We start from the raw sequence: 16,564 nt of genomic DNA on the forward strand, positions 1-16,564 counted from the left end.
AATTCACTGATATGGAAGTCAAATGATCTGTAATCTAATTCACTGATATGGAAGTCAAATGATCTGTAATCCAAAATCACAAAACGTCTTGAATACTCTATTATAATATTTTATGCTTAAGCAGTTGAGCTATAATCACCTAAAATTTTATGCCATATTCACATTATGTTATATGCCCGAGTCGTAAAATATCATCTTCGGAATCGTACAAACTCAGTGAAGAATATACAAATGAAAATGTGAGATAAGAAATTCTACACTTTCTGGATCAAGTTGAGAAACATATAGATATAGTTACAAATTTAGCACTTTTGGATATTAACGGAACTGTTTAAGTATAATGTATTTGAGAGAGATTGATGAGAGAGATGTGTTCTTATTATTGAGAATAGGAGCCCTATATATAGGGATTACAAAGTGCTAGTTCTAATGTTACAAGGAATACCAATCCGTGTAGGATTGGGAAATCTAGAACCTTCTCTCCTATTGCTACTCCTAGTTTGATAAGGCACACTAAATCGATATTCCTTCAACACTCCCCCTTGTGCCGCTTCAAACTTGGTGGTGACGCTTCATCCGTTGCCTCGTTAAAAACCTTGCCAGGTAACAAAAACCCTGTGGGATAAAAATAACCCTGGTCGAAGGACAAAAAGAGCACAACACGTCCTTCACTCTTCGAGATCGAACATGTAGACATCATAACTCCCCCTGATGTCGATATCTCCCCCTGATTGCTATAATCGTGGGAGTTCGGATAACTTTCTCAATCCGATGCTCTTCACATGTTTCTCGAAGGTGGATTTAGGTAACGACTTAGTGAATAAGTCCGCTACATTATCCTCTGATCGGATTTGATTCACTTCAATCTTTAGGAGTGATTGTTGTTGCTGATTATAAAAGAACTTAGGCGATATATGCTTGGTGTTGTCGCCCTTGATGAAACCTAACTTCATTTGTTCAATACAAGCTGCATTATCCTCATAAATGCATGTAGGTTCATTTGTGGTAGACTTCAAACCACAACTTCCTTGAATGTGTCGAATTACGGACCTTAGCCATATACATTCACGTACAGCTTCATGTAGAGCAATAATCTCTGCATGATTTGAGGAAGTAGCAACAAGGGTCTGTTTTGTAGACCTCCAAGATATCGCAGTGCTTCCCATGGTAAAGACATAACCAGTTTGGGAGCGACCTTTGTGAGGGTCAGAGAGGTACCCTGCATCAGCAAAACCCATCAAGACATCATTGTCGTTTTGATGGAGGGAGATAGGAGAATGCCGGCCACCATGAGCGGTGGCGGCGCCGGCGGCGGCAACATGGCCGGCGGCCATTCCATGGACGGGGGCGTTTTGCCTCTTGGGGTCCAATCCCAATTTTCCGTCATTCCTTTTCTCTCTGTAGGGATAGAATAGGCCCATATCAATCGTACCTCTTAGGTATCGAAAGATTGTCTTTATACCAATCCAATGGCGGCGTGTTGGCGCAGAGCTATGTCGAGCTAACAAGTTCACTGCGAATGAGATATCCGGTCTTGTGCATTGAGCTAAGTACAATAATGCGCCTATTGCACTCAAATAGGGCACCTCGGCCTCTAATGGTTCTTCGTCCTCATCCCTTGGACGAAACGGATCTTTTCCGGGCTCAAGACTACGGTCGATCATGGGAGTACTCGTAGGCTTTGCTTTATCTTCATTAAAGCGCCTTAGGATTTTCTGAGTATATGCAGACTGATGGATCAAGATTCCATCACTACGGTGCTCGAGTTCTCAACCGAGACAAAACCGTGTTTTCCCAAGATCTTTCATCTCAAATTCGGATTTCAAGTATTTAGCAGTTACCTTCAACTCATCTAGAGTTCCAATTAGGTTCATGTCATCGACATAAACTGCTACGATTGCAAATCCGGAACTTGTTCTTTTAATGAACACGCATGGGCATATTTCATTGTTAATATATCCCTTCCCAATCAAGTAGTCACTTAGACGGTTATACCACATCCGTCCGGATTGTTTTAATCCATATAGTGAGCGTTTTAATCTTATTGAAAACGCGCTCCGTGGTTTAGAGCCACTTGATTTGGGTAATTGAAGTCCATCTGGAACCTTCATATATATCTCTGAATCTAGATCCCCATAGAGATATGCTGTAACCACATCCATAAGCTGCATGTCAAGTTTTTCGGAAACTACCAAACTGACAAGGTAGCGGAACGTTATGACGTCCATTACGGGAGAATATGTCTCCTCGTAGTCAATTCCAGGGCGTTGTGAGAAACCTTGCGCCACAAGGCGGGCTTTGTATCTAACAACCTCATTTTTCTCATTACGCTTTCTAACAAAGACCCATTTATGGCCAACAGGCTTTACACTTGGGGGTGTCTGCGTTACAGGCCCAAATACCTGTCTCTTTGTTAATGAATCCAATTCAACCTGGATTGCATCTTTCCATTTAGGCCAATCCGCTCTTTGTTGACATTCTTCAACAGAGCGAGGTTCGATATCATCATATTCTATAATTCCTTTTGCAATATGATATGCAAATGCATCATCAATCGCCATAGAATTTCTATCCATCATCTCATGTACACTAGTGTAATTTATGGAGATCTCTCTATTCTCTGGAGTTGGTTCTGACATTGGAGCGTCCCCCAATGATGTCTCTTGGACATAACCATAATCCGGAATATTCTCATGAGATGGATTATTTACATCGATGATTAATGGATTATTTTGTGCCGAACTCGCTTTCTTTCTTGGGCGAGAATCCATCGAACCTATGGGCCTCCCGCGCTTCTTGGCGGGAGCCGTGGGCCTAGCCACAACGTCACCATCATTGAGAGATGGGACGTTGGCGCCATGCTCATGCATTCTTGAGTTGGCGTCATGTCCTCTACTTTTAGGGACATCAATCCTTGCAGGCACGTTTGCAGCAGGTATGTGTGATCTCGTCACTTTAGTGATATCAGAAAACGCATCAGGCATCGAATCTGCTACGTTCTGAAGATCGAGAATTCTCCGCACTTCAATTTCTGACTGTGCGGTTCGGGGATCAAGATGAGACAGAGTGGGGACAGACCACGACAATTCCTGTCGTTCCTGTTGAACATTGATGTTCTTATCTCCCCCTAACGACGGGAAGACTGTCTCATCGAAGTGACAATCCGCAAATCTAGCGGTAAAGAGATCGCCTGTCAAGGGTTCTATGTAGCGGATAATCGTTGGAGAATCATATCCAACATAAAGGCCTAATCGTCTTTGAGGACCCATTTTGGTGCGCTGTGGCGGCGCAATAGGCACATAGACTGCACACCCAAATATGCGTAAGTGTGAGACATCAGGCTCATACCCAGTAACCATCTGGGACGCAGAGAAGGGTTGAGTGGCAGTGGGCCTCAGACGAATAAGCACAGCTGCATGCAATATTGCATAGCCCCAAGCAGAAATAGGGAGATTGGTGCGCATCACCAATGCTCGAGCAACCATTTGTAGTCGTTTAATGGTGGCTTCTGCGAGACCATTTTGGGTATGAACATGAGGAACAGGATGTTCAACATCAATCCCAATGGACATGCAATAATCATCAAAAGTCTTTGATGTAAACTCCCCAGCATTGTCTAATCTTATAGACTTAATGGGATGATCAGGGTGGTGAGCCCGTAACTTAATTATTTGTGCTAGGAGTTTAGCAAATGCAGCGTTCCTTGTGGACAATAGCATGACATGTGACCAGCGTGTCGATGCATCAACCAACACCATAAAATATCTAAATGGTCCGCATGGTGGTTGAATGGGTCCACAAATATCACCTTGGATTCTTTGCAAGAATGGTATATTTTCTTTGGTGTCCTTTGCATAGGATGGTCTCGATCCTAACTTTGCTAAAGAGCAGGCTTTGCAGAACGAATGATGGGCTTTAGAAACAACCAATGAGGATTTTGGTTGAGCCATGAAGTCACAATGGACCTTAGAAGTAAAAATGGGAGTCAAGGAAGCAGGGGTGGCGTCAAAGCCACCCTTGGGCCGCAGGGGGATGGCGGCGCCGACCGGGGATGGCCGGACTTGAGGGGGGGAAGGCGCCGTGAGGCGCAGGTGCTCCTCCTTGATCCAAATTTCGAGTTTTACTTCCTTTCGTTCTGAAAAAAGGATGTCCGTGTGAAGTCTTTAATATACGGATCATCATGTCACGACCTGGGTGTCCCAAACGGTCGTGCCAAAGCCTATACGTGTCGGAATCCCATAAATCATCTCTCATGACATGGTTGGATTCAATTACTCGAATAGTGGTTGCATACAACCCACTAGAGCGACACATAAGTTTCTCTAATACTCGTTTATGTCCGTAGTCATTAGAGGTGATGCAAAGGAACTCTTGTCCATTCTCACAATGTATTTCCACATGAAAACCATTGGCTCTTATATCTTTGAAATAATAAAGTTCGAAAAACATGTCTACGACATGAGATAAAATAAATCGATACTTTATTAATAATATCCAATGATGACACCAAAGTTTCGTGACCATAATCTAATCCAATATAAAAATCAAATCGTAGACAAATCGTAGTCACTCTATCCGTTCGGCAATTTCAATTTAGTTGTGACCAGGTAAGGTAAGGCGAGATTTTGGTGGAGCGTTGCTCACTTTTAAAACCGTTCTCTCAGATCAAACCTTGCCTAGACATCACAAGTACTCTTGAGTACGCTTAGAGGGAAAGAGTTAATACAATAAGTCATTTTATTGATATAAGGCATAATTGCCATGACATAATTCTTGGAAAAATAAAAGACTATAAATAAAAATCTGCGGTATTTTGTCTTCATCGCCAGATTTAAAGTCTTTGTGAACTCGAAGTCTTGATCACCATGATGCGACTACCTTCGTAGGTACATTGCAAATTCAGGTCCATTGATCAGACGTTCCATATCAGAAATAGACACCATAAAGAGGATTCTCCCTTGATTGAGGCGCATTGGCGCAATATGCATAGTCCCTAGGACTGGTGGCGTTGGAAAGTGGTGCCCATGGCCAACGTTGGCTCCATGGTTTCCAACCCTATTTCCCTCAAAATCACGCCTCCTACGGTCGTGGGATTGTCGCCTTGAGCGATTACCTTCTTGAGCATTTCGATCGTATGGATCATGACGTCGATGGCGACTTGCTCTAGCCATAGGACGATGCTCTTGATAGCTATCTTGAAGCCTATCAAATCTTCTTTTCACAAGTTCATTGCCATGTCTTTCAGTAGTGACCATAGCTTCAATAAGCTGTTGAAAACTTGTGATTCGCCTTGCATTTACATGAGTCCGGAATAATTCAGAGGACCTCATAGCATAGACGGGGAAGGTATTGAGGGTTTTCTCAATCAATTGGTCTTCTGTGATTGTTTTTCCACAGAGACGCATCATTGCTTTGATGCTGAGAGCTTCCGAATAAAATTGCATGACAGTGTCAAATTCATAGAAGCGAAGATCGTTCCATTCTGCTTCTGTATTCGGAAGAATGGAGTCACGAACATTGCCATATCGTTCGCGAAGCGCATGCCAAAGCTTTATGGCGCTATCCTCATTTATGAACTCAAACTGGAGGTCACTATCCATGTGACGTTTCATAAAGGCAAGTGCCTTGGAATTATCTTTCTCAGTTTGAGGGTCTGGAGCTGTTTCTATAAGACAAAGCTCTTGGATTGTATGCAATAAATCACGGGCAATGAGGTGGATCTCGACATCAGTGACCCAAATTAAGTACCTTTTGCCTGCATAATCCAATGGAACAAAATCGAGTTTGTTTGTGTTTGACATCCTGAAAGATGAAACAAAAACAAGTTAGTTTCGGAGTCAATGCTTCTACGAAAACTAAATAAGATTTCCGAGCTATGCTACCAAGAAATCGATTTCCAAGAATAATTGGATTAGACCGAAACAATGATGTTTAAATGGTCAAAATCTATGCTCACGAACGCTCTTAGTCCGTAGCTTACGAACGCTCTTAGTCCGTAGCTTACGAACGCTCTTAGTTCGTTAAATCGATGCTTACGGACGCTCTTAGTCCGAAGTCTTACGAACGCTCTTAGTTCGTTAATTGCGTGAATCCCCACGATTCCGCTTTTCTCAAAAATCGAACCCACGTTATAAGAAAGGTGGGATGTAGAAGAAGGGAGGTTTTCAAGTCCCCGAGAAAAGAAGAAGAAATATAAATTCTGAAATTATAGGAACTTCAAAACTTACTCTTTTGAATACTTACTTGTATTTGGATCACGCGCGTGTCGATGCAGGCGTGATGGAGCGAAGCAATCCGAGTAGATTCTGTTCTGAACAGCTTGTACCTCGATTGGTGTACAGATCTCAATATGACTCCGATAAGGTTGAAATTCGGAGGTTAGATGGAAGAGACAGAGACGAACAACTTTGATGAAGAAAGTTTTTCGATCTGAGCTTCCGAACTAGACGTTTCGAGGCTTGCAAGAAGACGGATGTGCACAGGAACGGGAAAAAGATGCAGTGGGTGTGCGTTGGCTTGTTTGCGCAGCAGGGATGCTTCGGTGGCAGCAGGCTGGAACGCAGGGCTGCAGGGAGGGGGCAGCAGGGGCTGCTGTGCAAGGTTGCAAGCGCACGGGCTGCAGCGAAGGCTCTGCTAGCTCGGGCTAGGGGCTGATTTGTGAATGAGTTTTGGTTTTCTGTTTTGTGGTTAGAGTCGTGCTGATAACGTGTTTAAGTATAATGTATTTGAGAGAGATTGATGAGAGAGATGTGTTCTTATTATTGAGAATAGGAGCCCTATATATAGGGATTACAAAGTGCTAGTTCTAATGTTACAAGGAATACCAATCCGTGTAGGATTGGGAAATCTAGAACCTTCTCTCCTATTGCTACTCCTAGTTTGATAAGGCACACTAAATCGATATTCCTTCAACAGGAACAAATAATAAGGGAATGGAAATATATTGAAATGATCAAACACAAGCCAGAGTCTCTATGAACTGATAAGCTTGGAAGCAACCAATCGGTAATGAAGTATTTGCCTTGGTGGAGTTTGCTCCAAAATCACAAATCTCCTTGAAGGTCTTATGTGTAAGATTGTAAGATATGAACTTACCAGGGATTTGCAGCAACAATAATGAGTCCTCTTCATTCTCTTGCACAAAGAGGATACTAAATAGACAAAATCGAGAATCATGGGCGTCAGGGTAGCTCCGAACCATCTCTGGAAATGCCTTGACAATCGCGGCGAGGTCAACTTGGTACTTGGGAATCCAGCTAGAGTAGTCTTTCTTCATCTCGAAGACTTGGAATTGAGTGGTGCCAGAGCCATAGATTTCAATTAGGTGCAAATGACCACTAGACTCGCCGAAATACCTTAACCTCCTCTTGCTCCATTTCTCATTTGATGGAAGGCTAGGCATTTCTCCAAGTTGCTCGTGGACAATATCAAAACAGAGTGAAGCCCCTGTTGGACTAATCCAATGTATTGTACCATTCCAAAAAACCCCGTTGTCAAAAACCATGTCGAATGGAACACTGAAAGGAGACCCGGAAAGCCTCCAACTGAGAGTCTCAGACGAGTATATCTCAATCTGGTAATGATCATTTGCTGCTGCTGCTGACGAGGAAGAACAATTTCGAACACAAACAACTTGGTAGTGAGGTGATTTAGAAGGATCAAAAGCTAAATAAACACCAAGAGTGGTTGTGGATTCATCACACCCTTTGGCATTAGGTGGAGGAAGCATCAAGAATTGCCTTGTTGAAGGATTACAGATGTAATAGTTGCAACTCTTTCCCATTTTGAAAAAGCTGCAACACAACATCAAGCCATTGCATGACTGCAAGATTTTGGTACCTGCAGAGTCATCAATGAAACCGAGAGAAGTAAAGGGCGGCTCGGAGTTTCTTCTGCCGCAAGATACATGATCAATGAGCTCGGTTGTTCCGCACAATAGGATGCTGGCAGATGCAAGACTGCGATAATTACGACTGAATCGGGGGTCGGAGATAAGAGAGAGCCACTGCTTGGAGACGCATTTGAACCGGAGAAGAGACTTGACAGGGAGGCGTAGAAGGATGTCTGTGATGAGATCTTGGTTGCCAGAAACTGCTTCTGCTGGAGGCAGTGGATCCCAGAGAAGCAGCAGCATGTTTCTGCTTCAAGATCTCTCCTGATCAGGAGGAGGTGTATTCACAATCATTGATGGAACAGTGTCAAGGCAAAAATATTTGGATTAGGATTTTGTATTCACCTGTGTAAGAATTGGCTTAACATCCAAGTTTTCTTAAATCAGTGTCCCCAGAAAATTAATCATGACTTTACTTATTTACATGTGTCTGATAACTTGCATCATACTCTGTCGTCCTCCTACGATATCTCCTAATCTCTTTTGCTTTTGTATGATATATATGTAGTGGGAATCTTTACCGCCTACGAGCTCAATTACGGATATATAATTGATTCAACCCCCAACATCATCATCATACAAAAAGAGAATTAGAGATTTAGAGGAATCGACCCCTATCTTTGTCTGTTACTATTGATTTAGCCCCTAATTTTTAACTTTTAATTACTGGCATATCCTAATTTTTATTGTGCCATCTACCCCTTATATCAAGTACTTCCATATTTTTCTCGATCTTTTGGCTAAGGTACATGTAATTATTAGTACTCACATAAGAAATGTTCGTTAAGCTCATCTCAACTGCGCTAGGCATGTGAAAGTATTTTCAATTTTTTTCTGTCATTTAATCTCAAACTATAGTTATTATGATATGTTTTTCCTTTCTATTTTCCATCGTGTTGGATTATAATTTTGACAATCAATACAAAAAGACCCTCATATCATATGAGGTCAGTTTAACATACGCTTTGATGAAATCATTCAAAATGAATAGCGAAGTGTGAATGAACAGAAAGATTTAGATGTTGATGGGCTGTTGTTTCTGTTGCTTTCAATTTTAACTTTTGAATACTTTCTTGCTTTGTGCTTAAGAAAAGTCCATATGTTTGTTTTGTACGGTACGACGAGTTGGGCTTTATGTTAATGTGTGCATTCTGCGCACTTTATCGGTCCTAAGAGCAAGTTCACCTATTGAGGTCACTTGGTCTAATATTATTCACTGTTTTTTGCCTTTCATTTCCACCATCTAGGTCACTGAGTCCGATACTGTTCACAAAAGGTCACCGAATGTTAGTTTGCAGGTCACAAAATTGACCCAAAGTGACCTTTTGTGAACAGTATCTGACCTAGTGACCTAGATGATGGAAATTAAAGGTAAAAAGTAATGAATAGTATTGATTCAATGACTTCAACGGGTGAACTTGACGAAGTAATAAGTTTATTTTCTTTATCAAATGGATGTAGCCTCTTAATTATAGAACAAAATAAAGTGTCGTTAGACTACTTCTGGATACTTCTTAATGTTAGCATAGCGTAAAAGCTAGATTAGTTGTTATATGTAAATGTTTGAACATAGCACAGACCATCCTTTAAAAAAGAGAAAAAAAATTAGAGGATAAATTTACTATTATGGGAAAGAAAATGTGACAATTCCACTATTTCGCCTAATATCTAATACTCCACCAGCCTGATCCTCAATCGTGTGTGCGAGCGATTAACCATCAAGTGTTTGTGGTATTGACGCTTGTTTAAGGAAAAGAGATACGGACATGGTGCAGAGGATATAAGAAGAGGCATTATAATGTCCACGAGAGACATGTGAAGGGAGCAACACCTCATTTATATCATATCACGAATTGGGAAATGTGTTCCCCCACGTTATCTGTGTTGATTGTCTTTTATTGATGATTTATGTTGATTGTTCAAACACAAGGATCATGGCGATGAATTGGTGATGGGGAAACAGAATTATGAAGAAAGAGAACCGAACCGCAACCAAACAACTCCGAGGCGAAATTACAAAATTTTGGCTCGCTGGCAAAGGATATGGTCCATGGAGTCATTTCTTAGCTCCACGTACTCGTTTTATATATGCAACTTGCTGTTATGTTCGTCACCAACAGTGGCACCACAGCTTAGTATTTGGATGACGACGGCCGTGTCGCCGGCGATTTGGTTGGTGTGGTTGGTGGCTTCCGGAGATAGGTCAGTGATCTAGAGCTATGTTGGATAGGGAGCTTGGCTGCTTGGGTTAGGCTTTGGATATGGATGTGGGATTTGGGTGGTTTTTGAAATTGGATTCTCCCGGGTTGTCTATCGGTACTTTTTGTGGATCATTACCTTAATAGTACAGTAATAAATAGTTTTCTCCTGGTTTTTGCGTATTATTACATCATTTTCTAATTAGTATAATCTTTAACAACAATCACTTATTAACCATCTAAGGTTGGTCGAGCTGCCCAGTATGAAACCCCCATGTCTAGAGTTTGAGTCCCACTAGTTTATTTATTTTTGTTTCCCCTTTGTATGCAAATGTTAGGTTGGTAATAGTTGGGAATTCTCCGAATATTGATTGGGTGGGTGTATTATTAACTCGCTCACATAACCGAGATGGCTTTTTGTTACCTCACTCCAAAAAAAAAAAATAATAATATATTCAGTCGTTCAGGATTATCACATGTTCGTGATGATTGATGAGATAACCTAATTTGTCCATGTAGTCTTACTTTACTAGTGATTGGTCAATTTTTATTTATTTATTTTTTCCCCTTGTATTCAAATGTTAGCCTGGTAATAGTTGGGACCACGTACATGTGATATTTCTAGATCACACAATAAGAACTTGTGATTATACCTTTTCAAGTAAACTTTCACTTCTATGAATGAAATAAGGGTTAATGCTCATACACCCCAAATTTGGGAAAATACTTCTCATACACCCCAGTGTATTATTTTTGTTCCCTTTTTCTCACTTTCTTTCCTACCTACCCGTCTTTTCAAAATCCCTACCATTAGTATCCCTTTGTGGTTTTGGTCTGTTAGAGTCTGCATCTGCATATGTCTCTTTCATAAATTTATATATGTTGTTTTAGAAACGTGGTGGGCCCATCAGAGTTTGTTTCATTTGAATATATATGTATAAAGCTGACAGTCATCCTCTAATTCGAAAGGTAAACAGTACAATTTACTATTCATATTCAATTGTAGACAGACTTGAGCTTGTTGCTATATGCAAACATACTACTAAAAAACTGCAGGAAGAGAGAGAAAAACTGAGAAAATTAAAAACCTATCGAGACAGCCTTGATAGAGAATCTCCCAATTACTGGGATATTAAATTATTTGAGCATTGGTTAGATCCGCACATCACTGGTATCAAAGCTTGTAAAAGGCTCAAAGGAGAACCCCTCCTTAATGGGGACAATGTCCGAATTGTTACTAGAGAAAATAAATTCTCTACTAAAAGCTTCTGATGAGAAATATCAGAAGATGTTACTGGAAATATCTAGATGTCAGTCGACACTAGAAACAATACCTGCTATAATCCACCAATTGGAAAGATTGGAAAACAAACTGGATTATATCAAAGATCTTCCAAAAACGGAAGAAGAAAGACTGACAAGTGTCAGTAGAAAAATCAAAGAACAGCAAAAAACGCTGGAATCTATACTGAAGGACAAGAAATTGCCTACAGTAAAAAAGAAGACTAATGGGTTCAAACCATTAGAGAAACCAGACTCAAATCGTGTTCCTAACATGATTTTTCTGGAACCATCTACTAGCCAGTCTAGTATCCGGTATGAAAACCCGGAAAATACAGAAAAAAGAGAAATGAAGATGTTAAGCATCTTTGGAAAAAAGAAAGGAGTTCAACTCCTAAATTCTGAAGAATTTGAATACAATGAAATCGAGCATGAGGTAAAAAACTCCTCAATTCCAAAGCTAGATTTCAAACAGATCTACCGACGGGGAACATTTGACCTGATGGACAGCCATCATTTCAAAATACTTGAATTCACAACCCCCTCAACAACAGGAGAAACAGATCTCTTGATGATCACCCCTGCTGAAGTTGCCAGAGCACAAGCAAAGCAATACCAATTTATGCACATTGGAGCAGTCCAAGTCGGCATAAAACTATTGGCAAGAGAAGGCATCAACTGTTCAGTCCTATGTGTCCTACAAGACAACAGATTGACAGACTTCCAAGCTAGTCTGTTGGGAACTCTAGAAGCATCACTATGCAACCAAGTAGCATATTTCAACTGCTTCCCCAACTTTTCAACCAGCTTGAAAGATGCAGCCCACTGCCTCAGACTGAGAGTCAAGACAGACGGGATCTCAATGAAAGAAGAAATGCAAGAATTGGCAATAGTATACAGAGTGTACTATAAACTGATGAGCACCACAGTGGAACCAAAGACAAGGATCTTCAACATCCCTGGTCTCACTACTGGATTCCTCACCAGCCAGAAAAACCATTCACAGCAGATTCATAAGGTTGCTTGGAATGAAGTAACTTTTCCTCTTGAATGGAAACTGTCCGGTCCAAAAAAGCTGCCGGAAAGAGCAAAAGCAAAGATCTACGAGAGTAGACGCACTGGAGAAATCAGCCTCAACTTTGAAGATCACAGGAAAAGTGATGTCTGTCCTGAAAACATCAGGATAAACAACAATCTTCTGAGAAGAAACTATAGCACCAGAGAAGCCGGTGTCAGTGGTACAAAACCCACTATTGAAGAACCAATATCAGAAGAAGATCTGGAAGCTGATCAAGATCTGGAAGCTGATCTATGCAGACCAGTCCATATGCTCAGGGCTGAGAAGCTCTATGATCTTTACAAAGAAGCTGAGAATTGTGAAAGTCCTGAACGATTAGAAAAACTAATCGAGGAAATGAAAGAATTCAAATGCAGAAAGACAAGAAAAGTCTTTCCTTACCAAGATGTTGAAATGGAAGAAGGAGGAAGCTCCAGAACTTTCATAAAAAAAGAAACAAGGGAAATAAAACTCCCAGTTCAGAAAGCCCCCACGGGTAAAAAAGGAGAAAGAAATTCTCAAAGATTCGTCCCCGAGGACAATCTGCCAAGAGTTCCGATCACGAACTATGGCATCTGGTTGAATCTAGACAAGAGTCTAGACAAAAGAAAAACCATTGATCAATGGGTAGATAGCCTGATGATGGCTTCTGCACTGACCCTTGGAAAATTTGAAGCACCAGATTTGCAGGTGTACTATGAAACTACTCTCACTGGAGTGGCAAAAAAGTACTACCTATCTTTCAAGGAAACTACCAGAGGAAGAGACTGGCTTGAAGAGATAAAAAATTCAAAGTCTCCGTATGATTTTGCAGTACCCCTGTACGATCAATTCTGTGGAGATCTCTCAAATCTGAGTGAGAAAGCCAAAGAAACGGCAAAGTCGAATATCTATGCTCTCAAGATCTGTGACATGAGATATTTCGAAGAATACCTGAATGAATTTCAGGAATATTACTGTACAATTGGTGAACTAGAGAATACTGATCTAGTTAATCTGTTGCACAGAAAGCTCCCTGAACCATGGAGAACAGCTGTGAGAGAAAGCATAGCTGAAAAACCAATTGAAAGATTTTCAGTTGGAGGAATTGCCGACAGAATCCGGCAACTACTGAAGGAGCAATGCAAAGCCAATCTTAGAGCTAAGATGGCCAAGAAGCAACTCAAAGGAGTTGAAAATTTCTGTTACGGAATACTGGATATGCCCACTAACTGGGGATGTCATGAATCCAAATTCCACAGAAAGAAGAAAAAAGAAAAGTATTACTCGAAAAAATTCAAAAAGAGTAATCAGAGAAAAAATTGGAGATTCAAGAAAAGCTCCAATTACAAGAAGCAACAGGATGAAGATCCAAAAAAGAAATTCTTCAAGAAAAAGAAGAATACTCAGCAGCATAAACAACCTAGCAAGAAAGCTTGCAGATGTTGGTTGTGTAAAGCTGAAGGGCACTATGCCAATGAATGCCCAGAAAAGGGTAACAGATCTACTAAAGCTCTCTTTGAAGAATATGAGCAAATAGTAGAGGTAGCAAATATGAAAGGCTACGAAATAGCCTATTCTGATGATGAAGATGACGACAGGTCAGTCTATTCTGCCTGGTCCGAAGAAGAAGAAAGTTCATCAGAAGAGTCTGAGATAGATTCTGAAGTAGAGTACTTCGAATCCAGACAAATGAACGTTTTGAAAGTCAAAAACTGGGAAGAAAGCAAGACAGAATCCTTCATGTCTTCTTATCAGGTCAACCCTGGTTCATTCGTCTGTGACTACTGCTTATGTCACGAGAAGAATGGTCTCCCTATGTTCTGCGAAGAGTCTAAGAAGACTTATCATAAAGAATGCTTCATAGCTGAAGCAAGAAGAAAAACCAAGGATGGTCTTGTCAGCCAATGGGTTGAGCAAGAATATGAAGAGTATTTCGCTGAGAAAAAAGCGAAAGAAGTTGAAACTCTGTTCCAGGAAACCATGGAACAAACAAAGAATGTTGCAGCAACTGTAGTCCAAGAAACGACTACTGAACAACCTTCTTCCTCAGACATAAAGGAAGAAATCATCGGTGAAGAAACAATCGATGAAGATATTGAACTGGTTGAAATACCAGAAAATGTCCATCTCTTAGAAAGACAAGAGATAGCTGCGGATACTGATACATGGGATCTACTTGGCCAACCTTCCGGCAAGTTTGACTACAAAGTCAGATATGATCCTCCCCCCTGGTTCAGTAATCCAGACAGCAAGAAGATAACTCCTACAGATTGGGATGATGATGACAAATCCCCCACTCAGGAAAATGTTCCAAAAGAATGTAAACCATTCATTCCAACGGAACAAGCTCAAGAAAATGAGCTTCACCAATCGAAAGCCGTCTCTACAAGTAGATACAGCAACTACATAGAGATCGGACTCAAGTTCCCTGATCACAGGAAATATCATCTACATGCTTTTGTAGATAATGGATCAGGTTTTACTGTTGCAAAGAGATTTGCAATTCCAGACGAACTCTGGAACGAAGACAAGAAAAAGTCAGCTACTGGTGTTACATTCGATGGAAGCCATCTCACCATGAAGAAAGTAGCAAAAAATGTTCATATCACCATTGGTGGAGGAACATTTATCATCCAGAATGTTTGGCAATCTGAAGGCCAAGGATCTGATTTCTTGTTGGGCAATGATTTTATTCTCCAACAACGATTCATTCAGGATGAAGAAGCGATAGGCTTCAGAAAAGGAGAACGGGTGTTCTGGGCTGACCGCCTCACACAGGCATTCAGTGTGGCCGGTCCCGGTTTTACTACTCAGTATCAGAGATCGCAACAGAATAGTGGTGATCTTACCCCCTACAAACCCAAAATCCAACCCATACTCCAAATCAAACAACAAGAAGAACTGCTTGTTGAAGAATCCTCAGAAGAAGAAGAAGAAGCTAGTGAAGATGAAGAAGATAGTTTCATCCACGAGCACAACCTCAAGCACTTTCAGAACAAGCTTGAGTCTCAACAAACTCCCACTCTTGACAAAATCAAGAAACTACTCGAGCAGAATGTGGATACAAATCCTCAGAAGTTTTGGGAAAAAGACCCAGTGGTCTGTGAATTGAGATTGCATGACATGAATGCTATCTGCCATGTCAAAGCCATTCCTCAGTACAAAGAGGAAGATCAAAAAGAATTCAGAAGTGATATTGAAGATCTCCTGAAGAAGAGATTAATTCAACCTTCCACTAGCCCTCATCATGCTCCAGCATTCTACGTGAGAAATCATGCAGAGAATCTAAGAGGAAAAGCTAGAATGGTTATTGACTATAGAGATGTCAATAAGAAGACTGTCAAAGACGGATATCAGATCGCTCAAGTCAGAGTCCTGATCAACCAGCTCAGAGGAGCTAAAGTCTTTTCGAAATTCGATGCAAAGTCGGGTTTCTGGCAGGTCAAGATGCATCCTGAGAGTGTACCTCTCACTGCATTTGGAACACCACAAGGTCATTACGAGTGGCTAGTAATGCCTTTTGGTCTCAAGCAAGCTCCCTCAATCTTTCAAAGAAAGATGGACAACATCTTCAAGCATGTAGCGGAGTTCTGCGTCGTCTACATAGATGACATCCTGGTCTTCTCCAAAAACAGAGAGGAACACATGAAGCACCTCCACGAGGTAGCAAAGCTGATAGTCCAGCATGGAATTATCCTAGGAGAGAAGAAAATCTTCCTTATCCGCGATGAAGTTGATTTCCTAGGAATAAACATCAAGAATGGAGTCATAAAGCTCCAACCTCACATCCTTGAAAAGATCTGGAAGTTCCCAGACAAAATTCCTGATGCTAAGAGTCTAGAGAGATTCCTTGGTGTCATAAATTATGGGAGAGATTTCATCCCTAGAATCTCAGGGTTAACAGCAATGTTATCTCCCAAGACAAGTTCCAAAAGGAAATGGAACTTCACAGAAGATGATGAAAAGATCGTGAAGCAGATAAAAGACCTCTGCAAGAACCTCCCTCCTCTTCAACAACCAGAAGAGAATGATGAAATTATCCTCCAGACAGATGCGAGTGATAATTACTGGTCCGGTGTTGTTCTGGCGAGAGCGCCTGGAACTAACATTGAAAAGATCTGCAAATTTTGTAGTGGCAAGTTCAGCCCTGCAGAA

General features: G+C 41.0%; 1 protein-coding gene across 1 annotated transcript; it reads right to left on the reverse strand.

The window, feature by feature from the left end:
• Window positions 1-226: 226 nt before the first annotated feature.
• Window positions 227-8,401, reverse strand: LOC112196293 (F-box protein At5g07610). The gene is given in 2 exon segments (XM_024336606.2): window positions 227-327; window positions 6,919-8,401. A coding segment is annotated over 1 exon segment (1,233 nt). The 5' UTR covers window positions 8,186-8,401; the 3' UTR covers window positions 227-327; window positions 6,919-6,952.
• Window positions 8,402-16,564: the final 8,163 nt, after the last annotated feature.

This window comes from Rosa chinensis, chromosome 4 (genome assembly GCF_002994745.2).
Source record: "Rosa chinensis cultivar Old Blush chromosome 4, RchiOBHm-V2, whole genome shotgun sequence".
Lineage (NCBI taxonomy): Eukaryota > Viridiplantae > Streptophyta > Magnoliopsida > Rosales > Rosaceae > Rosa > Rosa chinensis.